Consider the following 25,732-nt stretch of genomic DNA (forward strand, 5'->3'; position numbering starts at 1 on the left):
TGGGCGACAGAGCGAGACTCTGTCTCAAAAAAAATAAAAATAAAAAAAAATACCCTGAAAAACTAGTTCAGGTTATGATGGGAAACTGGGGGTCAGACACACCTCACTATACATTTCCCCTCTTGCGATTCAGACACAACTGACCAGCATTCACATTAAAATAGAGATCATAAGAATTACAGAACACATTATTTATGGCAATAAGATACCAAATTATAAAGAGGATCTATGACTGGGCGTGGGGTTAAGTCTTCACCGCAATGTAAATAGAGTCATGTGTTACATGCATGTTTGTTCAATATATCTGTGTCAGGCAGGCCACTGCCATCAATATTCATAGCTCCCCTGTTCAACCAGGAGACTTAATCTTATTAAAAACTTGGAAAGAAGGCTGGGTACAGTGGCTTACGCCTGTAATCCTAGCACTTTGGGAGGCTGAGGTGGGTGGATCACCTGAGGTCAGGAGTTCAAGACCAGCCTGGCCAACATGGCAAAACTCCATCTCTACTAAAAATACAAAAATTAGCCAGGTGTGATGGTGAGTGCCTGTAATCCCAGCTACTTGGGAGGCTGAGGCAGGAGAATCACTTGCACTGGGAGATGGAGGTGGCAGTGAAATGAGATCATGCCACTGCACTCCAGCCTGGGCGACAGAGGAAGACTCTGTCAAAACAAAAACAAACAAAAAAACACCTTGGAAAGGAGGATCACCCCAAAATCAATTGCAACCAAAATGAAGGGGCCCTTAGTGGGGAGTATTGTTAAGCACAGCACCCCCACTGCTGTAGAGCTTTGGGATCTCACTAGCTGAGTATGCCTGGTCCAAGATTAAACCTGTTTTTTACGAGTCCCCACAGGCACCTGAGAAAGACACCACAACCTACACTTGTGAACCCCTAGAAGACCTAAAGCTGTTGTTTTGCAAAGAAAGAGATAAGTAACATCCTCAGTCCCTCCTACAGGTACTCAACCTTCTTAACAACTCCCATCCCATACAGGTTTGCACCCCCAACGGATACCTGTGGCTATGTGGTCACCCATTCAACCAGCTTATAAATAACTTGTCTCTCATATGGGACCACGGAACCCATGGATACCAGTGTATTGATAATGTTTGGTTCGGGGGTCAATGTGTAATAGGACAAGCAAAGCTCTTTAATATATAATTACGTAACATCACTTACCTGAGAGCTAAGCAGGCAATTGGCCTTATATTGGCTGGGGCTGGGGCTGCCAATGGCTTATTGGCCCTACAGGGAAAATTTGCGTATCCCAAGGCAACTCTTCAAAACTTTACTTCATTTTACAGACTGTCTTATAAAATGGGGGAGGCTTTAGATACATCAAAACTCTTCCTTGATTCCTTAGCAAATACAGCAATGGATAATAGATTTGCACTAGATTACTTATTGGTTGAACAAGGGGGAGTATGTACTATAATCAGTAAACCCTGCTGCACTCATGTAAATGCCTCCAGTCAAATAGAAGAAGATATACAGAAAATATATGAACAAACTGCCTGGTTGCATAAATATAACCAAGACACCAATCCCTAGGTCATTACTAGGTAGCTTTATTTTAATCATTGATATGCCCACCTTCAGTTGGATGCAACATTTGAGTTGTTTTGCTAGGGGTAGTGACAGGCAATGAATAGTGACAGGCCGTGTCTTAACTGGTCAACCATTGAAAGTGCCCTTGCGGCCAGGCATGGTGGCTCATGCCTGTAATCCCAACATTTTGGGAGGCCAACGCAGGCAGATCACCTGAGATCAGGAGTTCGAGACCAGCCTGGCCAACATGGTGAAACCCTGTCTCTACTAAAAATACAAAAAATCAGCCAGGTGTGGTGGCAGGCACCTGTAATCCCAGCTACTCGGGAGTCTGAGGCAGAGAACTGCTTGAACCCGGGAGGTGAAGGCTGCAGTGAGCTGAGATCACACCATTGCACTCCAGCCTGGGCGACACAGCAAGAGTCCATCTCAAAAAGATGCTCCCTCCCGAGTCTCACTGTTTTTTTGCCCTTTTTAAGACCTTTGATAGCTGTCTGGTTATTACCAATCTTAGCCCCTTACTTGTTTAACTCCTAGTGAAGTTTGTGTCTTCTAGATTACAATTCTACGTGATGCTGGCACAAGGCTTCCAGCCATCCCATTTTCTGACCCGGGAAATAAAGACATCCTGCCTTTGGGCCCATAGATGGGGCAACCAGAGAATTTTTACTTCTCCAATCTTATGTCCATAAAATCAGCAAGAAGAAGTTACAGAAGAATGACCTTCGCACCTCATCTCTCCTTAAGACTAAGAGATCTCTTATAAATCGAGGATTATGTTAGGGAAATAGGAGCATAGGAGAGCCAGGGTGATACCATTTTAAAAAATCAGCTCCATCTAGGGGCCGGGCACGGTGTCTCACACCTATAATCCTAGCACTTTGGGAGGCCGAGGTGGGAGGATCATGAGGTCAGGAGATCGAGACCATCCTGGCTAACACAGTGAAACCCCGTCTCCACTAAAAATACAAAAAATTCTCTGGGCGTGGTGGTGGGCACCTGTAGTCCCAGCTACTTGGGAGCCTGAGGCAGGAGAATGGCATGAACCCGGGAAGCGGAGCTTGCAGTGAGCCAAGATCACACCACTACATTCCAGCCTGGGCGACAGAGCAAGATGCCGTCTCAAAACAAACAAACAAACAAACAAAAAACAATCAACTCCATCTAGAACCAGCAAGGCACATTCCTTGCCAGTCACCACCCGTGGCCATAAGATGTTTCGGCTAGGGAAGCAGTTTAGTAATGCCTGTGAGGACAAACTCCTATGACAGCAGAATGTCCAGATGTCCTGCTATTGAGTAACAATATCTGGTTTTAAGATAGTTATAATCATGCTTTGAGGTACTTACACACTCAAATGCCAAGGATAACTTTCTTTCAATCAACAAACTTCTAAATTGTCATGCTGTCAGCCCACCAGCACGTAGACACAACTTAGCTTTAACATAGGTAAGACCCCTACATAAGAAGAGTTTAAAACAGGGATGGCACGTTCCTCCTCTTGCTTTCTGAGGACGCCTTACTCTGTAACTGAGTAGCTTTCAATAAACTACCTCTTACTGTGCACTCTGTGACTCACCTTGAATTCCTTCCTGCGTGAGATCCAAGAACCCTCTCTTGGGGTCTGGATTGGACCCCTTTTTCCAGCAACAATGAGACTCTCTGAATTTTGGAATATTTTAAATACCTGAAGAGGTGTATGAAAATAGTGTGCCTGTAATGGCAAAGGAGTTAAGTAGGGTGATGTAGAGTAGAGGAGGAGGAAAAGTTAGAAATAAAACTCTAAGCTAGAAGGCAGTCTGGATAACAGAAATAACTCCAAATAGCTTATAAGAGGATTAGTTTTAATCAGTTTGATTAAAGAAGTATACTGCCAATGGCAGGGGTGGGGGATTGTGTAACTTCCATAAATAACACTGAATGTCACTGTTTCAAATGTATTTATAATCCCTGGGTTAGAGTCAAGTCAGGAATGGAAAGACATTTTTAACTGGCTGACTCTACCAGCAGGTAGAATGAGTGCTTCATGAGGTGAGGCAAGCCAGAGATGATAGTGTTGAGTTTATGATGTTTTGAGTTTATTACTAGGTAGCTTTATTTTAATCATTGATAGGCCTGCCTTCAGTCAAAGGCAACAACTCAAATGCAACATTTGAGTTGTTTGCTAGGGGTAGTGACAGCCAATGAATAGCCGTGTCTTAACTCTTTATATATATGAGGTTTACAAAAAGCACTTATTTGGATGTTTCCCCACATTCTCTCACCTTATCCCCTAACCAGAGGCATCATTTTAGAGCTGGCAGCCTCATGAAGCCCATTAACAAGGGTTGAGACCAAATAATACTTTTCAGACTTTGAAGTTAACCTCTGCACCCTGGACTTAAACCTTCTTTAAGTTTTTCGTTTCAAAACATTTCAGGACAGTTTTGAATGACATGGCTAGAGTCTTGTGTAAAAATGGGTGCAGGCATCCAGGGGACAGCTGGTCTGATGTCACACTGGCCAATGACAAGGTCTTGCTGAGTTCTGTCAGCAGAAAGTCATATCAGCTGCAGATTTTCCTCAGGTAATTCAAGTCTCCAAGCCTGATTCTATACTAACTGGATGCAATCACCTGTCCACTGAGAAGTGGGGATGAATAGGAGATGGCGATGCTTTGGGTTCCTCTGGAATGTGCCTCACGAATACTAAGGGTAATCACTGGGTGGGGTGGCCAATCATTTGATAAACCAAACACTAATTAACCCTCCCAAAAGGAAAGGGGCTAATTTGTTACACTTAGGTATTTGGAAGTAAAACATCTCAGCTAAGGAAAAGTTTGGAAAAAGGGAAAAGTATGTGAATGCTGTTTAGCATGGAAAAATATGAAACCATCACTGGAAAAAATAATGCACAAGTAACATCTCTATACTGCTCAGAATGCTGCAGTGATCGCATCACTCCTCTGCTCAAAACCCCTCGATGGTTTGAAATTATATGCCAGGGAAATTATATGCAAACTCTCCAGCCTAGCATTGAAGGCCCCACGCCTCCTTTTCACCTCGGCTCCACAGGCCCCCCTCAGTCTGCTTTGGCCAGCCCGGACCCCTTGCTCTTGCAGGAATCTGAGTCACCTGAACCTGAGCAGTTGCTTCGGTCAAAAGGGAAGTAAACGTCAACTACTGGCGCCTGCAGTGTCCTTTCCCATGCCTGTCTGCCCATGCTACCCACCCCAGCCGCATTTTGTCCCGCTCTGGAAGCTCCCAGCCGTCGGTTCTCATCACAGCATCTTTCCCTCTCTAGTGGTTTTTGAAGTTAAGTATGCACCCTCCTCCAAGACCGACACATTTTTCGAATCAGGTCCGCGGTGTCACTGGTGTAAAGTCCTAAAACCAAAACAGAACGAAAGTGTTTCCCCAAAGATTCCACCTCTTAGACCCAGCCCTCACCCTAACAGAGCAGAGGGTCAAGCTAGCCAGGAGGACGCGGACGCCCGAGACTCTGCCTCCCTTTGGCTGTACAAACTGCCCAATGACCCTCTGCGGCGGGGATGTTTCCTAAGCGGCCGGCCAATAGCGGAGAGAGGGGCGGGCCTCGGTGGGGGCCTGGCCCAGTGAGAGTCGCGTGGGGGACGACCTCTGTCTAGCTGCGACCCAATGGGAGCCCCCGCTGGGAGGCACCACCGGCGGCCCTCCGGGGATTTATAAGGCCCGCCAGCAACCGCGCGTTGGGATTCGTAGTGTTGTTGAAGACTGGAAGAGTGTCTGCAGTCAGCGACTCTCCACCAACTTCAACTACTGGATCAACCATGGTGGTGAGGGATGCTGTGCCGGAGAGGGATGCTGTGCGGGGGAGGGTGCTGCACGATGGCGAGGATGCCAGGGGCGCTCGGGGGGTCGGTGGGAAGGTCCCGCAGCGCAGAAAGGAAGGGTGCCCCGGCAGTCCAGGGTGTGGGGTGGGCTGCGCGGGGATGCCAGGGGTGTTTGGACGTTCAGGGCGAAAATGGGCTCTGCAGAAAGCACTGGGACGCCCGAGGAGTCCCGGCACAACTTTTCTACCCTACTTCCCCTGCGGGAGGCGGTGCGAGCTAGAAATGTTCTGAGCGCTTCACAAGCGCTGCAGGACTAGGGAGGCTGGCGAGCAGTAAAGCGCGGGCGAGAACGTGGTGGGGTCGCCTGTGCGCTGCGCGCAAGGTCGGGCAGCAGAGTCTGCTCTGCGGCGGAGCGCGCTCAGGAGCCTGGAGGGGATCTAGGACCTGCCCCATATTTCTCCCGCTGCGGTCCAGGACAAAGAAGTGCCCGCCTGTAGCTGCGGTCCCCGCCTCCCTCTGAGATCATACTCCCGCACAGGAGGCAGGGCCCAGGATGATTGGGAAGCTCTAACAGGTTTCTCCAGTTCAGAACCTGTTTCCCTGAATGTCTTTGTCCTGGACACCCGACTCTTGCCAGAGGTCCTCGACCTTTGGTCCCATACTTGACTAGGGATTCCTGTAAGCTCTTGGGGCCTAGAAAACAGTGTTCTTGAGTTTTCTCTTGTTTGCTACCCAAGGACTTAAGGTCCCTCTGTTAAAACTGAGAACTTGACTGGCCGGGCGCGGTGGCTCACGCCTGTAATTCCAGCACTTTGGAAGGCCGAGGCGGACGGATCAATCCTGACCAACATGGAGAAACCCGTCTCTACTAAAAATACAAAATTAGCCGGCCGTAGTGGCGCATGCCTGTAATCCCAGCTACTCAAGAGGCTAAGGCAGAAGAATCTCTTGAACCCGGGAGGCTGAGGTTACGGTGAGCGGAAATCGCGCCATTGCACTCTAGCCTGGGCAACAAGAGTGAAACTCGGTCTCAAAAAAATCAAAATAAAACGCCGGGCGCGGTGGCTCACACCGATAGTCCCAGCACTTTGGGAGGCCGAGGCGGGCGGATCACAAGGTCAGGAGATCGAGACCATCCTGGCTAACACGGTGAAAACCCATCTCTACTAAAAAATACAAAAAATTAGCCGGGCGTGGTGACGGGCGCCTGTAGTCCCAGCTACTCAGGAGGCTGAGGCAGGAGAATCGCTTGAACCCGGGAGGCGGAGCTTGCAAGTGAGCTGAGATCTCGCCACTGCACTCCAGGCTGGGAGACAGCTAGAATCCGTCTCAAACAAACAAACAAACAACAACAAAAAACCCTAAGAACTTGAGGTGGGTACACAGAGGTCCCTGTGCACCCCAGAAACCTCTTGATCACTGCCTCTGCTCCGAGCCCCCTTAAAGGCTCTGAGGCTGTCTTGGAGGGTAGTTCCTAAGACTATTAAACTGTTGCCTACTGTCACCCTAGAAGATCCCTTCTACATCTGGGAGGTGCGCGGCCCTTTTAAATTGATCCCCCTAGACTGTGGGTTGGGGTGAAGGACCAGAAGATGGGAGGGAGGGTTTATCCATCATAGGAGTTACCTGAGTGAGAAGAGTGGAAAGGTGGGGTGTGTCTTTTGGTCTCCGCTGTGATGCTTAATTAAGGAGTACTTGCATGAATTAGCTTGTTTGTACTGCAGTTGGCAGGGACAGGTGTCTAGGATAGGTGCCTGTCCCCCAAAAAGGGGAGTTTGTGGGTGAGCTTTCAGAAGGCTAGCTCTAACTGCAAGGCTGCTTCCTCAGTTGATCCACAGGTCTGAACTTAGTCTTCTGCCCTTTTGGGATGCTGAGGAGATAGTCGCTGCCCATGGGAGACCTCCTTTTCTAGGCCCCGGTGCTTGAGTCTAGAAGCTCTTGGTGGACCTGTCTTGGAACACAGGACTCTGAGCTTTCCCAAGCCACCCCAAACAGCAAGGAGGACACTGTGCAGTGGGATTTGGCTGTTTGGTTTTGGCTTTCTTTAGTTCCTGCCCCAGAAACCTAGGCATAACCACCTTAAGCTCTGAGCGAATGAAGGAAAATGAGGGCCTGGAGGTGGTTTGGCTTAAAGTATGGGAAGGCCTGGAAAGAGAACTGGGTCTTCTGGATTTTGGTTCTTTGGTTTGATTTTTTTTTTTTGATTTTTTTTTTTTTTTTTGAGATGGAGTCTTTCTCTGTCGCCTAGGCTGTAGTGCAGTGTTGTGATCTCAGCTCCCTGCAACCTCTGCCTCCTGGGTTCACGTGATTCTCCTGCATCAGCCTCCCAAGTAGCTGGTACTATAGGCGCCCACCACCACGTTCGGCTAATTTTGTATTTTTAGTAGAGACGGGGTTTCACCATGTTGGGCAGGATGATCTCGAACTCCGGACCTCAGGTGATCTGCCTGCTTCGGCCTCCCAGAGTGCTGGGATTATATTATAAGTAGGTGTGAGCCACTGCACCTGGCCAGTCGTCTGAACTTTGGACTAGGTAACACTAAGTTTCAGCCTTTAGGGAGGAAAGATGAGGGATGTTCCCAGAGAAGGCTTTTCAGGTCCCCACCTTTCACTCTGCACCACTCAGGGCTCACCCTCGCGGTGTGAGTGCATCTCCATCCATGTGGGCCAGGCCGGAGTGCAGATGGACAGTGCCTGCTGGGAGCTATACTGCCTGGAGCACGACACCCAGCGCAGTGGCACCATGCCCAGCCACAAGGCCCTGGGGAGCAGCGATGACTCCTTCAACACCTTCTTCAGGGAGACCCAGCCTGGCAAGCATGCGTCCTGGGCTGTCTGTGGACCTGGAACCTGCTGTCATAGGTGAGTGGATGGAGGAGTGGGGGCCCCTTCCCCTAGGCCATAGTTTTTGCTAGTGCCAATGTCGTTTAAGGGGAAAATACTTGAGATGCAAGCAGTCCCCTGCCATGAACGGCACTGAAGTCTGAAGTCTATTGCTTTTGTCTAGACTGTGTCCTCAGAGGGGGTCCTGGAGGCTTCCTGTATTGAGAGGAAGATCATTAGCATAGCTCTGCCAGGAAACTGCCAGATAGGAGTCAGGGATCAGGCCTAGAATGCAGACTGCAGAAAGGAGCAGATGTAAAAGCAGAAATTTAAAACTTGCGTTTCAGTGTCCTCAGACTCTTGAGGGCGGCCTGTTACGTAAGAAGCAGGGAGCCGAGAACATTCATAATGGCCCCCTGCTCGGCCTTAACTGAAATAGGCCCCCACGTAGGATGTGGGCCTGTGTGAACTTGGCTGTTGCTGGCTTCCGGGGGCTTTCCTGCTTCCTCCCTTCTGCATCTGGATCTCCTCAGTTTCCTAATCATGACAATTCTACCCCTCCTCCGTTTTTTTAAAGCTGTTATTTTAGATGTTAAATGGTGGACTGGGTTTCTTCATTAGTCTGTATTCTTTTTTTTTTTTTTTCTCTTTCTGTGGTGAAAATTTACATTGGGCTGTATTCTTACCCCATTCAAAAGTGAAGTGAGATTCTCCTTAACACCACTCTGATTCCTCACCCAGCACAATGAAGTGGCTGTGATCAGAGGGAAGGGACCACTGAAGGTGCCACCTGCTCTCCCCGTCTCAGGCCCAGGCAGGACCCGGCCTTAGAAGTGAGTCTCTGGTTGGGAGGCTGAGGCAGGAGAACTGCTTGAACCCGGGAGAAGGAGGTTGTGGTGAGCCAAGATCGCGCAATTGCATCCAGCCTGGGCAACAAGAGCGAGACTCTGTCTCAAAAAAAAAAAAGAAAGGAAAGAAAAAGAAGTGGGCCTCTGGGACGCCGTGCATCGTCACTCTGTTGGGCAGTTGTACCTGGGGAGGCTTAGCAGCAAAGGCTCTGGTGTCTGGCGTTCCCTTGGGGATGAACCAGCTTGTTTTACCTTTGTTCTTTCTTCCCCTCAGGATGGGGTAAGAACTGACATTTACAGGCAGCTCTTCCACCCTGGGCAGCTGATATCTGGCGTGGAAGATGCTGCCAACAACTATGCCTGTGGCCACTACACTGCGGAGAAGGAGATCATCGATTTGGTGCTGGAGCGAATCGGAAAACTGGTGAGCAGGCCTCCGGCACCTACAGGAGGTCATTGCATCCTTAACCCTCTTCCTGGCTGGGAGGCAACCACAGCCTGGGCTGGCACCTGACATCATTCCTCTGGCCTGTCAGTCCATTCACTCTCTCCTAAGGGGATACATGTTTTCTGTCCTGGGTGCAGTTCTAGAGTTGGAAGCCTGAATAACCTGCTCTGCCTTGAGTTTGTGGACTCAAGCTTTTGCCCTGGTGGTTCCTCACTTTGCCAGGTCTGTCTGATCCAAACCTTCTTTGACCTTTGATCTATCTCTACAGCAGCTCAGCTTGCTGTTCTTAGACTCCTATGCAGATCTGTCCAGGTGGGAGGGGCTCCTGTTTAGCGCTCAACCATTTCTCCAGTTCACCTTTCCCCTATCTGAGGCACTGAGAACTACGAGTGAGGCTACCTGTGAGCCAGGACTTTGGCGCTGTTGCTGTAGAGGGATTGCCTAGACTACTCTCTGCTGCTCAGTAGAGACTGAGGACTTGGAAGTGACCTGATTCTGTGCTCCCTTCCTCAAGAATGAAAATAAAATACCTCCTAGGGGCCGGGCGCGGTGGCTCACGCCTGTAATCCCAGCACTTTGGGAGGCTGAGTTGGGCAGATCACGAGTTCAGGAGATTGAGACCATCCTAGCTAACACGGTGAAACCCCGTCTCTACTAAAAATACAAAAAATTAGCTAGGTGCAGTTGCAGGTGCCTGTAGTCCCAGCTACTCAGGAGGCTGAGGCAGGAGAATGGCATGAACCCAGGAGGCGGAACTTGCAGTGAGCTGAGATGGCGCCCCTGCACTCCAGCCTGGGCGACAGAGCATAACTCTGTCTCAAAAACAAAAACAAAAACAAAAACCTCCTAGCGTTAGACTTCTTTTATACTGTCACTACCCATGTGTCTGGTATAGACTGATGATTTTCTTACTCAAGGAACAGCTATATGAGAATCACGTGGAGTACTTGTTAAAGCTGCAGGTTCCTGGGTTCCAGTCTGAGGTGAAGCCTGGTAATCTGTATGTTCAACAGGATGCCACCACCACCCCCACTCTGCTGTAACTAGGGGGCTGTAACTAGGGGGCACGGCAACCAAACAGAGAGGGCCTGGCTCTCTGACTGCAAATCCTATGTCCTGCCTCATCCCGACCATTGTATATACACAACACTGCCTTTCCAAGTCATCTTTTCCCTAGGAACTCCAAACCTCTTGTAGTTCATCTCTTTTTTTTTTTTTTTTTTTTTTCCTTTTTTGAGAGAGTTGCTGTGTTGCCTAGGCTGGAGTGCCACTAGTGGTGCAGTCACAACTCACTGCAACCTCCACCTTCTGGGCTCAAGTGGTCCTCCCACCCCAGCCTCCTGAGTAGCTAGGACTACAGGTGCACACCACAACACCCAGATAATTTTTGTATTTTTTTATAGAGATGGGGTGTTGCCATCCCAGCACTTTGGTAGGCCAAAGTAGTGATACTATCTCCTACTCCAGACAGACTAGTGCACCAGGCTTCAGGGCTTCCTGATCTTCCATAGTTCTGGGGATGGCACTGGCTCAGGCTTTACCTTCCTGGTGATGGAGCAGCTTTCTGTTGACTATGGCAAGAAGTTCAACTTGGAATTTTCTTTTTTTTTTTTTTTTGAGACAGAGTTTCACTCTTGTTGCCTAGGCTGGAGTGCAATGGCGTGATCTCGGCTCACCGCAACCTCTGCCTCCCAGGTTCAAGTGATTCTCCTGCCTCAGCCTCCCTAGTAGCTGGGATTACAGGCATGTGCCACCACGCCTGGCTAATTTTGTATTTTTAGTAGAGACGGGGTTTCTCCGTGTTGGTCAGGTTAATCCCGACCTCAGGTGATCCGCCCACCTCAGCCTCCCAAAGTGCTGGGATTACAGGCATGAGCCACCACACCCAGACTCAAGTTGGAATTTTCTATCTACCCAGTCCACCAAGTGTCCATGACAGCTGTAGAACCCTATAACTCCATCTTGACCACCCACACCACACTGGAACACTCAGACTGCCTTCATGGTAGACCACGAGGCCATCTATGATCTCTGCTGCCACAATGTGTGCCCTACCCATGCCAACCTCAACTGGCTCATCAGCCAGCTTGTGTCCTCCATCACTACTTTCTTGCGTTTTGACGGTGCCCTCAATGTAGACCTCACAGAGTTCCAGACCAATCTGATGCCCTACCCTCGCATCCACTTTCCCCTGGTGACCTACTCACCCATTATCTCAGCTGAGAAGGCCTACCATGAGCAGCTCTCAGTGGCAGAGATCACCAGTGCCTACTTTGAGCCCTCCAATCAGATGGTCAAGTGTGAACCTCACCACGGCAAGTACATGGCCTGCTGCATGCTCTGCCGTGAAGAAGTGGTGCCCAAGAATGAGAATGCCACCGTCGCCACCATTAAAACCAAGCGAATATTTGTTTTGTGGACTGGTATCCCACAGGTTTCAAGGCAAGTGGGGGTAAAGGGCAGTTAGCACATAGCCTGTATACCTGCTGAGAAGGGAGCTTCCTACAGAGCAGGTGTGAGGAACAAATGCACAGGATCTCACTCTGTCACCCAGGCTGGAGTACACTGGCATGATCTTGGCTCACTGCAGCCTCGACCTCAATGCTCAAGCAGTCCTCCTGCCTCAGCCTCCTCAGTAGGCTGGGACCACAGGTTTGTGCCACCACACCCTGCTCACTTTGTATTTTTTTGTAGAGGTGGGGCTTCACCATATTGCCCAGGCTGGTCTCAGACTCCTGTACATGGGTGATCCACCTACGATGGCCTCCCGAAGTGTTACGGGTATGAGCCACTGTGCCCTGCCAGAGGATGCCTTTAACTAGATAGATCTTGGCTGGTCTAGAAACCAGGCCTTTGGACTGTAAGCCAGGGTGGGTTCTACTTGAAAGATTGCCTTGATGAAAGGAAAAGTATCCGTTTCATTTTACTTAGCCTGGTAAAAAGACGTTCCCTAGGGCTGCCAGTCACATTGGGGAGAATGGCCTCCTTGTCACTTGTGCTAGGGACATAACCACATGCTATGGCTCCTGCTCAGAAGGGAAGGCTTTTAGAAGCCAGAGAGACCCATTATCAGATGATGGGGAAAGTGCGGATCAGGTCAGAGGCTTCTTGTGTTCTGCGTCTGTAAATGCGTTCTCTTCCTTTTGCAGTAATGAGGAAGAAGCACTCATTTATGCCCCACCCTGTTATCGGTTGACCTTCCCAGGGTGCTGGGCATATGACCTAGTTTGGTTTATGGGTTTTGTTCTGGGGTAAGGCTCCAGAAAGATTAAAGACGGTACCTGTGGCATTAGAAAACATATATAATTTTCCTGCCCCATGACACTGCTGTGGACATGACCACAAGAGGAGGAGAGGCAGGGATAATAGCTGCTTGCTAGTGTGGAAGAGTTGTCCTGTAGCTCAGAAATGGAAATGAAGGGTAGGATATCTTTGGGAAGCAGACTGTTTCTGCTTCCATATTAGGAAGATCTTTAGCTGCTTACAGGAAGAACTGACTGCCTTTAGGACATGCTCAGCTTGTTGTCCCCAGAGACACTAATGGGACGTTGACTTTTTTTTTTTTTTTTTTTTTTTTGAGGATGAGAAACACTAAAATGTACTATATATTCTGGGCTGGGTGCAGTGATTCAGGCCTGTAATCCCAGCATTTTGGGAGGCAGAGGTGGGAGGATGGCTTGAGCCCAGGAGTTTGAGACCAGCCTGGGCAATGTGAGACTCCATCTGTACAAAATATAAAAAAAAGTTAGCCAGTCGTGCTAGTGTGTGCTTATAGTTCTAGCTACTCAGAAGGCTGAGGTGGGAGAATCACCGGGGTCCGGGAGGTCGAGGCTGCAGTGAGCTATGATTGCACCCCCAACTCCAGCCTCAGCAACAGAGTGAGACCCTGTTTCTTAAAAAATAAAACAACATATTTTGGGTAGACAAATGGTTAAAGTAGGTCTAATTGGAGAGCTTCCCTAACTTTAACACTTTTTAGGCTACAGGAAAGTAGGGATACTAGTTCATTTAACACCCATATAGCCACTACCTGGATTTAACATCTAGGTCTGTTTCTTTTATTTTTGCTTTACTGACCCATTTAAACTCACTACTTTTGCGGGGGGATGGTGGTGGGGGAAGATGGAGCCTTGCTCTGTTGCCAAGGGTGGAGTACAGTGGTGCCATCTCAGCTCACTGCAACCTCACGGAACCTCCAGGGTTCAGACGATTCTCTTGTCTCAGCCTCCCGAATCGTTGGGATTACAGGCATGTGCCACCACGCCCGGCTAATTTTTTGTATTTTCAGTAGAAACGGGGTTTCGCCATGTTGGCCAAGCTGGTGTTGAACTCCTGACCTCAAAGTGATCAGCCAACCTCAGCTTCCCAAAGTGCTGGGATTGCAAGTGTGAGCCACTGTGCCTGGCCCACAAATGTTTTTTATAGTCAATTTTTCAGTCATGATCTAATCAAGGAGCAGGCATTATGCTTATTTGTCTCCTAGCATAAGAGTCCACCCTTTTTCCTTTTTTTTTTTTTTTTTTTGAGACAAAGTCTCACTCATCCCCCAGGCTGGAGTGCAATGGCGCGATCTCGGCTCGCTGCAACCTCTGCCTCCTGGGTTCAAGCGATTCTCCTGCCTCAGCCTCCCGTGTAGCTGGGATTACAGGTGCCTGCCACAAGGCCAGCTAATTGTTTTTGTATTTTTAGTAGAGTTGGGGTTTCATCGTGTTGGCCAGGCTGGTCTCGAACTCCTGACCTCAGGTGATCCACCTGCCTTGGCCTCCCAAAGTGCTGGGATTACAGGCATGAGCCACCGCACCTGGCCCCCTTTTTCTTGACTGTGACTGTGAAGGCACTAGTCTTGTCTTGCAGAAGCTCCCTCATTCTAGACTTGTTTGTTTCCTTGTGGTGGTGATCATCTTCCTCTATCTTTATTTCTTACAAGTTGACAAATGCGCCTTCCCCAGTTATGGGGATCCCTATACTACCCTTCCAGGAAACACAGAACCAGGTGCTTATACTTCTTTGTTTCTTCTTAGGTTGGCATCAACTACCAGTCCCCCACAGTGCTGCCCGGGGGTGCTGTAGCCAAGGTGCAGCGGGCAGTCTGCATGCTAAACAATACCATAGCCATCACCAAGGCCTGGGCCCGCCTCAACCCAAAGTTTGACCTGATGTATGCCAAGCAGGCATTTATGCACTGGTATGTGGACGAGGGCATGGAGGAAGGGGAGCTCTCTGGGCCGGAGAGGACCTGGCTGCCCTGGAGAAGGATTATGAAGTAGGCACAGAATCTTTGGACAGCGAGGATGAGCGTGAGGAGTTCTAGGGGTCCTGGCACGTGTAATACCTGGTCTCTCGCACCACAGTTGTGCATCTCATTCCACTGTTCCCTGACCCCCTACAAATACAATGGATGTTGCAAGCGATGTGGAACTCTGTGGAATTCTGCCCAGGCAGTGGGCCATCTTTAAGCTTCTCAGCTTCCTTTGATGTCTTTCTAAGTTAAAGGGCAGGGTGGCCTCTGCTGCTAGGGCCTCCAGCCGGGGCATGTCTAGTATAGGATTGGCACTGCTTCCCTGCTGTGTGAGCGGACCACCCTGACAGCTCTTCGCCGGCTCAGCACCCAGGCTGTAGTACTTCACAGGGGTCCCTGTGTGTACCCCCTTGTCTCCATCCCACTTCGAGGAAGAGTAAGCCTTCTGGAGGTTCTGATGAAAGCTGCCAAAAGTTCCTCTGCCCCCAGCATTCTGGGACAGAAACTGCTGGACTTCAGTGCCACAAGGAGTCAAGCACTTCTAACCACTCCTCCCGTCTGATGACCAAGAGAGGGCAGTAGAGGTTGTCTCCACAGCAACCATCTTAGACTTGAGGGCTCTGTCTTGATGCCTTACAAACACAGGGTCCAAGAAATAAGATTCCAAAAAACAAAAAAACAGTGATCTCCAGCCTGGGACTATGAAGATGCGAAACAACTTTTTTTTTTTTTCCTTTTTTTTTTTTTTCAGACAGAGCCTCGCTCTGTGGCCCAGGCTGGAGTGCAGTTGCACCATCTTGGCTCACTGCAAGCTCCGCCTCCTGCGCTCACGCCATTCTTCTGCCTCAGCCTCTGGAGTAGCTGGGACTACAGGCGCCCGCCACCATGCCTGGAGAATTTTTTGTATTTTTAGTGGAGATGGGGTTTCACCGTGTTAGCCAAGATGGTCTTGATCTCCTGACCTCGTGATCAGCCCACCTTGGCCTCCCAAAGTACTAGGATTACAGGCATGAGCCACTGCGCCCGGCCTCAAAACAACTTACTTTAAGGGACAGGGTCTTGCTGTGTTGCACGAGCTGGAGTGTAGTGGTTATTCTCACAGATGTGGTCACAGCATGCTATAGCCTTGGACTCCCAGGCTCAAGCCATCCTCCTGCCTCAGCCTCCCCATGTGGTAGACTACAGGCACCACCTCATGCCTGGCTATAAAGTAAATCTTAAAAGTGCCTATGAGACTTTTTTTTTTTTTTTTTTTTTTTTTTTTTTTTTTTGAGACGGAGTCTCACTCTGTCGCCCAGGCTGGAGTGCAGTGGCCGGATCTCAGCTCACTGCAAGCTCCGCCTCCCAGGTTCACGCCATTCTCCTGCCTCAGCCTCCCGAGTAGCTGGGACTACAGGCGCCCGCCACCTCGCCCGGCTAGTTTTTTGTATTTTTTAGTAGAAACGGGGTTTCACCGGGTTAGCCAGGATGGTCTCGATCTTCTGACCTCGTGATCCGCCCGTCTCGGCCTCCCAAAGTGCTGGGATTACAGGCTTGAGCCACCGCGCCCGGCCGCCTATGAGACTTTTAATCAAGAAATCCATCTCTCTTATTCTCAATGGAGTTCCTAATGAGGAAATTAGGAACTATTGTTCTAGAGGCATACCATTTCTGCCCACATGTGGTTTCAGAGATCAGTGTATTAGTAAAAGGCTCTAGCAATAGTTAATGGCTAAACAAAAGGCCCCTTCTAGAACAGTCCAGGTTCAGGGAGGCTACTTTTATTATTTTTTTTTTATTATTATTTTATTTCTTTGGAGACGGAGTCTCGCTCTGTCGCCCAGGCTGCCATGCAGTGGTGCATGGCCTTGCTTTGGCTTCAGGAAACTGGTTGCTAGCGTTCATCTAGAGACTTATTCCCAGCATCTGTGAGCCTTGCTCCTTAATCCCTGGAGGGTATTTGCCAAGAGGATGGAATCCCACAGCCTACCGCGTAGTGCCCAGGGTCACAGACTGCCCCTACCGTGGAACTGCATGCTTAGGTCCAGAGGGGCTGTGGCCCTGTGTACTGGTCAGTCCCCACGTGTTGGCCCTCTTCCTTTTTTTACCGTTTTCCTCTGTATTTGCATTTCTGAGCAGAGAGGTCGGACAGTCTTCTGCTTGGCTGTGTTCCCCCTTTGCCTGAGTCCCCATAGTCCCCAAAAGACAAGGTCCTCAACCTACTGTGTTCATTTGTCTTAATTCGCGAATAGCATGGCTCTGACGTGGGTATGTGTCCTTACGTGTGCCCTCTTTCTTTCATGTAAGCAACACAAGTCTCCCTTGCTATAGCGGTTGATTTTTTTCTATTTTACTCCAGAGTCTTTCGCCAAAGCTGTTCCCAGGAGACTCCTAACCTACTGGTTCCTCTAGTACTGGGGTTAGAGGTGGAATAAGGGCACAGAAGGAAGGGAAAGAGGTTGGGGAAACTTGCTCTGTTAAAGTGCCTATTGCCAGGCACGGTGGCTCACGCCTATAATCCCAGCACTTTGGAAGGTTGAGGCGGGTGGATCACCTGAGGTCAGGAGTTCGAGACCAGCCTGGCCAACATGGTGAAACCCCATCTCTACTAAAATTACAAAAAAGTAGCCGGGGGTGGTGGCGCATGCTTGTAATCCCAGCTACTCAGGAGGCTGAGGCAGGAGAATTGCTTGAACCCAGGAGGCGGAAGTTGCAGTAAGCTGAGATCACACCATTGCACTCCAGCTTGGGCAACAAGAGCAAAACTCCGTCTCCAGAAAATAAAGAAATAAAATAAAGTGCCTATTAACGGATCCGGATCTGTTGATGTTTGGCAGGTGCCCCTAGTCTGCTCTGCCAGTATCTTCACCCAGAAACCAGTGAGCTGATGTTTTCTTTCCTTCTCTTCCTCTCACTGGGCCCATGAATTCATACATATTAGCAGTTTAAACCATCATGTAGAGAGACCACCCCTCCCAGAGCACATGCCCCACGCCACAGGAAGGCGAACATCCGGTGAGGGTTGGACTCCTAACCCTGAGCACTCTCCTGTGATTAGATAACAGATAGAATGAGTAGTTGGCCGGGCGCGGTGGCTCAAGCCTGTGATCCCAGCACTTTGGGAGGCCGAGACGGGCGGATCACGAGGTCAGGAGATCGAGACCATCCTGGCGAACATGGTGAAACCCCGTCTCTACTAAAAAATACAAAAAACTAGCCGGGCGAGGTGGCGGGCGCCTGTAGTCCCAGCTACTCGGGAGGCTGAGGCAGGAGAATGGCGTGAACCTGGGAGGCGGAGCTTGCAGTGAGCTGAGATCCGGCCACTGCACTCCAGCCCGGGCGACAGAGCGAGACTCCGTCTCAAAAAAAAAAAAAAAAAAGAATGAGTAGTTAAAGCTGAGGGTAGCAAGCTCGACGATTTATTTGGATAACCTAGCAGCTGCCATACCTCTTCTCCTGGCCCCCAGACAGAATGGAAGGTAAGTCATGTTCTCATCTATGACCCATCCCTCTTTTTGTACTTTTGAAATAAACAGGAAGCGTTTTTGTTCAGTCTTTGCCCGACCTTACCTCCCACCTCCCCACCTCCAAACCCAATAGGGCCCATTCCCTTGGGAGCCTTGCTTGGGTTCCTTTGAAACTATGGAACCTCTGATAGGGTGAGGATGGAGAAGAGAAATTCTTTGTCTTTGGGTTGTGACCTGAAACTTAGAGACTCTTGGAGTCTTAACAAGCACAGTTGACCCTTGAACAACACGGGTTGGGGTGCTGACCCTGTGCAGTCAGAAATCCACGTATAACTTTTGTCTGCCCCAAAACTTAACTAATAACCTACCATTCACTGGAAGCCTTACATATTATTAATGTATTACATATCACATTCTTTTTTTTTTTTTTTGAGACGGAGTCTCGCTCTGTAGCCCACGCTGGAGTGCAGTGGCAGGATCTCAACTCACTGCAAGCTCCGCCTCCCGGGTTTCCGCCATTCTCCTGCCTCAGCCTCCCGAGTAGCTGGGACTACAGGCGCCCGCCACCTCGCCCGGCTAGTTTTTTGTAATTTTTTTTAGTAGAGACGGGGTTTCACCATGATAGCCAGGATGGTCTCAATCTCCTGACCTCGTGATCCGCCCATCTCGGCCTCCCAAAATGCTGGGATTACAGGTTTGAGCCACCACGCCTGGCCACATATCACATTCTTATAAGAAAGTAAGCTAGAGAAAAATCTAAGAGAAAATATATTTACTGTTCATTAAATGGAAATGGATCATTATAAAGTCTTCATCCTCATCTTTACCTTGAGTAGGAAGAGGAGGAGTTCTTGCTATCTCAGGGGTGGCAGAGGCAAAAGAGGGTTGAAGAGGTAAAAGGGAAGGCAGGCACACTCAATGCAACTTGTATTGAAAAAGCCATATCTAAGTGGACCCATGCCTCTCAAACCCATATTGTGCAATGGTCAACTATTCTACTTAAAGCATGAGCATAGGTAAGCATTGCCCTTCCTGGGCTGGCTTTCTCACGGATGTTGTTACTGGAGGTTGCAGCAGATGGACTCTAGTCCTAGTCCTGGCCATAACAAGATCTAAACCTAGATGACTTCCTGCAGGTCACATTGGCTTCCATTTATAACTACCCCAAGACCCAGGTCCCCATGCTCAGCTGGCTCCATGGAGTCCTGGTAGAGGAGGGTGGTTACTCTGGTGATGCAGAACTGAAAACTAAGGGGAAGTGGCCTAAGAGAAGACAGAGCACCTCCAAAGTGCCCAGTCCCTATTAGAAATCCAACAATTTCTGACCTCCAAGAACGCATAGATGGGACAGGAGACTTTGACTGTTTCTTTTTCTCTGTAGTGCAGACTCTCAGTAAGTTCTGCCCAGCTTTCAGTCTGATTCCTCACCTATAGCCTGAGCTGTACCTGAGCTGTACCAAAGTTTTAGATTTGACTGCTCCAGGGTGTAAACTTGTTTTCTGTTGGATGCATTAGTTGTCTGCTTGTATAAAGTGAAAGACAGGATCTTGGGGCCTAACTTCCCTCATGAACACTTGTGCTATTCTCAGCTCTACCCTGTATCCCCACCTTCAGATCTGAGATCCTGTGATGTGACTCATGTTGCTGCTTCTAGGCGTTCAGTGTCCTGCACTAGTACACCCACCTGCAGTGAGGAAGCTGCTCTTTTTCTGTCTTCCCTCTGCTTAAAGCTCAGTAGAGTGGGTGAGACATATGCTCAGTGCCTGGAGGCCACAGGAAGCCTCAGGCAAGACGAGGGGAGCTTTCCAGGAGGACTGGCACTTGCACCAGATACTGACAATGAGTTGGGGTACAGGGCGGGGTTCAAGGCAGAGACTGTTACAGGAAAAAATATGGAAAACACGAGCACGTTATATTTGGGTGATCTCGACTAGCTTGTAGGTGGAATTTGGAACGGAGGAAGGAACTAGAGAAAAAGGTACAGGACTGAATGACCTTGGTTTGGATTTCTTTTTCAAATATTTTTTGAGCACCTCCTATGAGCCATGGATTCTAGATGTTAGGGGGCTATTGTGGGGGGCAAAGAAATTTTAACTTTCTCCTGTATAAAATGTTTAGTGGCATTCAGGTGCCTGCATTCAGAGATAACCCATCCTTAAAGCAGTGGTTCTCAACCTGGGACACTTGCCCTCCAGCGGACATTTGGCAATGTTTAGAGATGTTTTTGACTGTTGCAACTGTGGGTAGGAAAGATCTGGTGTGTTGCCTATAGAGACCAGGGATGTGACTCAGTCCTACAAAGCACAGAACAGACATCCCACACCACAAAGAATTATCCTGCCAGAAATGTCAATACTGTTGAAATTAAGAAATCTTAGGCCGGGTGCGGTGGCTCACACCTGTAATCCCAGCACTTTGGGAGGCTGAGGTGGGCTGATCACCTGAGGTTGGGAGTTCAAGACCAGCCTGACCAACATGGAGAAACCTCATCTCTACTACAAATATAAAAAAATTAGCTGGCCGTGGCCGGGCGTGGTGGCTCACGCTTGTAATTGCAGCACTTTGGGAGGCTGAGGTGGGTGGATCCTGAGGTCGGGAGATCAAGACCATCCTGGATAACATGGTGTTACCCCGTCTCTACTAAAAATACAAAAAATTAGCCAGGCGTGGTGGTAGGCGCCTATAGTCCCAGCTACTCGGGAGGCTGAGGCAGGAGAATGGTATGAACCCAGGAGGCAGAACTTGCACTGAGCCGAGACTGCACCGCTGCACTCCAGCCTGGGTGAGAGAGCGAGACTCCGTCTCAAAAAAAAAAAAAAAAATTAGCGGGCAATGTTGGGATATGCCTGTAATCCCAGCTACTCAGGAGGCTGAGGCAGGAAAATCACTTCAACCCAGGAGGCGGAGGTTGTGATGAGCTGAGATCGCGCCATTGCACTCCAGCCTGGGCAACAAGAGCAAAACTCTGTTTCAGAAAAAAAGAAGAAAAAAAATATATTGCCTTAAAGGATTGCTTGACAGTTGCAAGAAGATAGATTTCTGGGCACAGAACAGTAGAGGGATAGTGGCTGTTGTAGTAATCAAGATGAAAAACCAATGCTTGGACCAGAGCAGTAAGATGGGGGAGGGAAGAGTAAAAGGGTTGGGTCACAGCGCTTAGTGACCAGTTGACATGGCACACAGGGAGAAGGGTCATGGGTGACTTGCTGCCTTGGACAGCATGAGATGTTCTCCCTCCCATGTTTCCCATTTGGGCTTGGAGAAGAATTCAGTTTTAGATGTAGTAGTCTGCTGGGCTTGCCATAACAAAGCACCACAGACGAGGTGTCTTGAACAACAGAAATGAGCCTCACATCTGGGAGGCTAGAAGTCCGAGGTCAAGATGTGTTGGCAGGTGGGTTTCTTCTGAGGCCTCTCTCCTTGGCTTGCAGATGGCCATCTCTGGCCTGTGTCCTTATTGCCTCCTCTTATGAGGACATCAGTCCTATTGGATTAGAATCTACCCTTATGACCTCATTTTACTTTTTTTTATTTTTTTGAGACTGAGGCTCGCTCTGTTGCCCAGGCTGGAGTGTAATGGTGCAATCTCAGCTCACTGCTGCCTCAGCCTCGCAGATTTAAGCTATTCTCCTACCTCAGCCTCCTGAGTAGCTGGGATTTTAGGCACCCGCCATCACGCCCGGCTAATTTTTGTATTTTTAGTAGAGATAGGGTTTTGCCATGTTGGCCAGGCTGGTCTCGAACCCCTGACCTCAAGTGATCCACCTGCCTCGGCCTCCCAAAGTGCTGGGATTACAAGCATGAGCCACTGCGCCCAGCCCAAACAAGGTCTTCTAAAACAAGATCTTCCAAACACACTGAAGGCCTTTTTATTTCCCTGAAAAGACAATGTACCAATAAGTAGTAAGATAAAGCAGGTGAAGGCTAGCCCCCAGTTCCATCAACAGCATGCATTTTCCCACCTGCTTCCGAGCCCTGACAGGGCCGAGAGTCCCCAGCACATGGAGCATGAAACCTACTTGCCCTCTGAGTCTAAGTTTGGAAGAGGGCAAAGTTAGGAAGGGGACGCTCTAAACAAATCACAACATAACATGACAAATATGTGTAGAAATGTGACAGAAGTCCAGAAGCAGGGCAGACCTGCAGTAAATGGCAGTGGATTTTGGAGGCTGAGGTGGCCAGACAGACCAGGAAGGAACAAGGCAGGGGGAACAGCATACTTATCTCAGAACTGTAACAAGCTCCCTAATGCTGGGGCTTATGGAGAAAGGCAGAGTGGTGGAAAAGAGATGAAAACTCAACACGGGTAGGCTGTGTGTCCATGGAGCAGGAATCTTCTGACCAAAGTGAAAGGTTCCTGCCAAAGAGTGACAGGAAGGGGGTCCCCCAGTGCATAAGGCTTTGAGGGCAGGGTGCGAGTTAACCACATGCCGTGCAGTCCTGGTTACCCCATCCCGTGCATACTCGGGTATTGAGCTAGGTTGAACCCAGTGGGAGGCAGAAAGATAGGAGTTAGAGCCCTAACTTATGGTGGGAGAAAGATGGTGGCTACTTAAAGCCTTAGATGTCTGGGAATTAGAGTCCAAGGGATGGTAATAAATGTAGATGATTCTCATGTCCCTGACACCTTCACAGTGAAGCTGGCTCATTGGCCAGGGAGAGAGGGAACGAAGTTAGAAACCAATCCTAGTGAAAGTTCAGGGTGTCAAGCTGGGACTGTCTCTACGTACTTCCTGGGGCACTCTGGGCAGCCTGAGGAGCAGGCTAGGGGGCTGTTGATGCTGGCTTCACCGGGGACTTGAACACCTGCTCAAAAGGATGTGGCAGGACTCAGTTAAGGAGGCTGTATGGAATTCCCTTACGGACAGGAAGAATGTGGAAGCTGACAGCACGTGCTTCCTTTCCCCATCCCTCCTCACCCCAGTCCTCAGTGTTCGGGAAGAAAGACAGTGCGGTGTATCAGCCCTGGGAAAACAGATGACCCCGTCTCTCACTTGGGGGAGGCGTAGAGACCTTGTCAAGTAATTCTTCTGGATGCTTTACTTGTCTATAAATTCAGGGACTTGGCCTAAACCTCCAGCTAAGAACACCCTTGGCCAGGCATGGTGGCTCATGCCTGTAATCCCAGCACTTTGGGAGGCCGAGGTGGGCAGAATCACCTGAGGTCGGGAGTATAAGACCAGCCTGACCAGCATGGAGGAACCCTGTCTCTACTGAAACTACAAAATTAGGCGTGGTAGTACATGCCTGAAATCCCAGCTACTCGGGAACCTGAGGCAGGAGAATCGTTTGAACCGCATGGTGGCTCATGCCTGTAATCCCAGCACTTTGGGAGGCCAAGGTGAGCAGATCACCTGAGGTTGGGAGTTCGAGACCAGCCTGACCAACATGGATGAACCCTGTCTCTACTGAAAATACAAAATTAGGCATGGTGGCGCATGCCTGAAATCCCAATTATTCCCGAGCCTGAGGCAGGAGAATCACTTGAACCCGGGAGACAGAGGTGGTGGGGAGCCAAGATCGCATCATTGCACTCCAGCCTGGGCAACAAGAATGAAACTCTGTCTCAAAAAAAAAAAAAAAAGAAAAAAAGAACACCCTCCACCACCACCACGACCACCACATGTCTCTATGTGGAACCCAGCAACTGGGAAGAAATGGAAAAAAAGATAAGGGTGTCTTGTCCCAGGTGTAGGCATCCCTCCCACACCCTATCCTGTCTTGCTGATCTGGAGTCTGATTTTTTTTTGTCCCTCATCAAGTCTGGGCAGGTTCTTAAAGGGTTGTGAGTGCCTCTTCTGGGAGGAGCTGCTTCCAGGCTGTCAGAAAGGTAGTGGACAGGCCCATGGAGGATTTTCTGCGGCAGCGCCTCACCTGTGTGGTCATCTTGTTCCGGAGCATCGCACTACAAAATAGTCCCCAACCCTGAGGGCTAGGCCCCTTGGAGTGGATTTTACTAGTCCTAGCACAAGCCATGTCTAATTACTGCGATTAAGGCTCTGTAGAGGTGTGATGAGACACTGCTCTGGCCTTAGAAAGGACAGATAGTGACTCACACCTGTTATCCCAGCACTTTCCGAGGCCAAGGTGGGCAGATACCTGAGGAGTTCGAGACCAGCCTGGTCCAACATGGTAAAACCTCATCTCTACTAAAAATACAAAAATTAGCTGGCATGGTGGCAGGCACCTGTAATCCCAGCTACCTGGGAGACTGAGGTGGGAGAATCATTTAAACCCAGGAGATGGAGGTTGCAGTGAGCCAAGATCGTGCCACTGCACGCCAACCTGGGCGACAGAGCAAGACTTTGTCTCCAAAAAAAAAAAAAAAAGAAAGAAAGAAAAAAAAAAGGGACAGAGCAGCACAGGTGATGAAGAACACAGACTCTGAAGCCAGAATACCTGAATTTGAATCCCAGCTTTGCCACCTCATACCTGTGTGGCCTTGGTCATGTTACTGGCCTGTTTCCTGATCTCTAAAATGAGACTAGAACGGCAGTACTTCCCTCAGGGTCATCTTGAGGATTAAATAGACAGTGCTTAGAACAGTACCTGGGACACAGTAAGTGGTCATCAGTGTTCACTATTATCAATATGATTGGGACCATAACCCACCATGGGGGAGGAAAGGGGGCTTTATGTATTTAAGCACTTTCTCTTCCCTCACTGTTCTCCATATAATAATCCTCTGTTCCTATTCTAAGTAATCACTTATTTGTGCTTCTCTGTAGCTCTTCATTTCCCCAAAATTAAGCTCTTTTGAAGACGCTTGTTCTCAATGGTTAATTATTCCAATTTTCCCCTAGCCAAGGCCTCTCGCTACTTGTATTCCTCCTCTTACCCCCTGAGGTTCCAGTGTCCTGGAGCCCACACAATTGGCTCTGTGCGCCCAAGCTCTGGCTGTACGCCCACCCGCACAAAGCGCCCCTCAGTACCTCTCTGCCCCTCCCCTGCTCACGCCAGGGGCCCAGCTTCTCACCCGCGCTCTCAGAAGCTTTTAGGTAGGTCAGAGGGTGCCATTCATTAAATACAAGCACAACTTTGTCCTCATTCCCAGCCACTCCGCTAGCAGTGAGACCCAAATATTTTATCTGAGTGATAGGCAGGCACTGGCCTCTGACAGAAGGGCTTCCAACAGAAGGAATCGAGCATGAATTACAAAGGCCCTGTGCTGTGAGGCATGTCTCAGTTATGTCTTGCTATGTAACAGGCTACCCCAAAACTGAGTGGCTTTAAACAACTGCCATTGATTCACTCACGTTTCTGTAGTTTGTGGAAGGGCTTGGTGGCAGTGCACCCTCTCTGTGGAGTTGACTGGGGCCACTCAAGAATTCGATATGGCCACACTTGCACATCTTACGTCTCTGCCGGCATGGCCGGGGGCCTCCCTTGCTTTTTCCTTAGCCCTTATCCTACAGGGCTTTTTTCTCCCGCAGTGTAGCTGGACTTCTTAAATGGCAGTTGGCTTCCAGAGAGAGAAAACAAACTGTGAGGCCTCTTAAGACCTCGGCCTTGGCCGGGCGCGGTGGCTCAAGCCTGTAATCCCAGCACTTTGGGAGGCTGAGACGGGCGGATCACGAGGTCAGGA

At 49.4% G+C, this 25,732-nt stretch overlaps 1 protein-coding gene and 2 pseudogenes across 1 annotated transcript; all 3 read left to right on the forward strand.

The window, feature by feature from the left end:
• Positions 1–4,379: 4,379 nt before the first annotated feature.
• LOC140708561 (tubulin alpha chain-like) lies at positions 4,380–9,394 on the forward strand. The gene is made up of 4 exons (XM_073011632.1): positions 4,380–5,346; positions 7,970–8,205; positions 8,908–8,999; positions 9,289–9,394. Exons 1-3 carry the CDS (start codon positions 5,341–5,343, stop codon positions 8,924–8,926), a joined length of 261 nt encoding a protein of 86 aa, XP_072867733.1. The 5' UTR covers positions 4,380–5,340; the 3' UTR covers positions 8,927–8,999; positions 9,289–9,394.
• Positions 9,067–24,768, forward strand: LOC103230301 (uncharacterized; annotated as a pseudogene).
• LOC119619608 (tubulin alpha-4 chain-like) lies at positions 11,344–12,997 on the forward strand (annotated as a pseudogene).
• Positions 24,769–25,732: the final 964 nt, after the last annotated feature.

The sequence above is a fragment of the Chlorocebus sabaeus genome, chromosome 25, assembly GCF_047675955.1.
Source record: "Chlorocebus sabaeus isolate Y175 chromosome 25, mChlSab1.0.hap1, whole genome shotgun sequence".
Taxonomy (NCBI): Eukaryota; Metazoa; Chordata; class Mammalia; order Primates; family Cercopithecidae; genus Chlorocebus; species Chlorocebus sabaeus.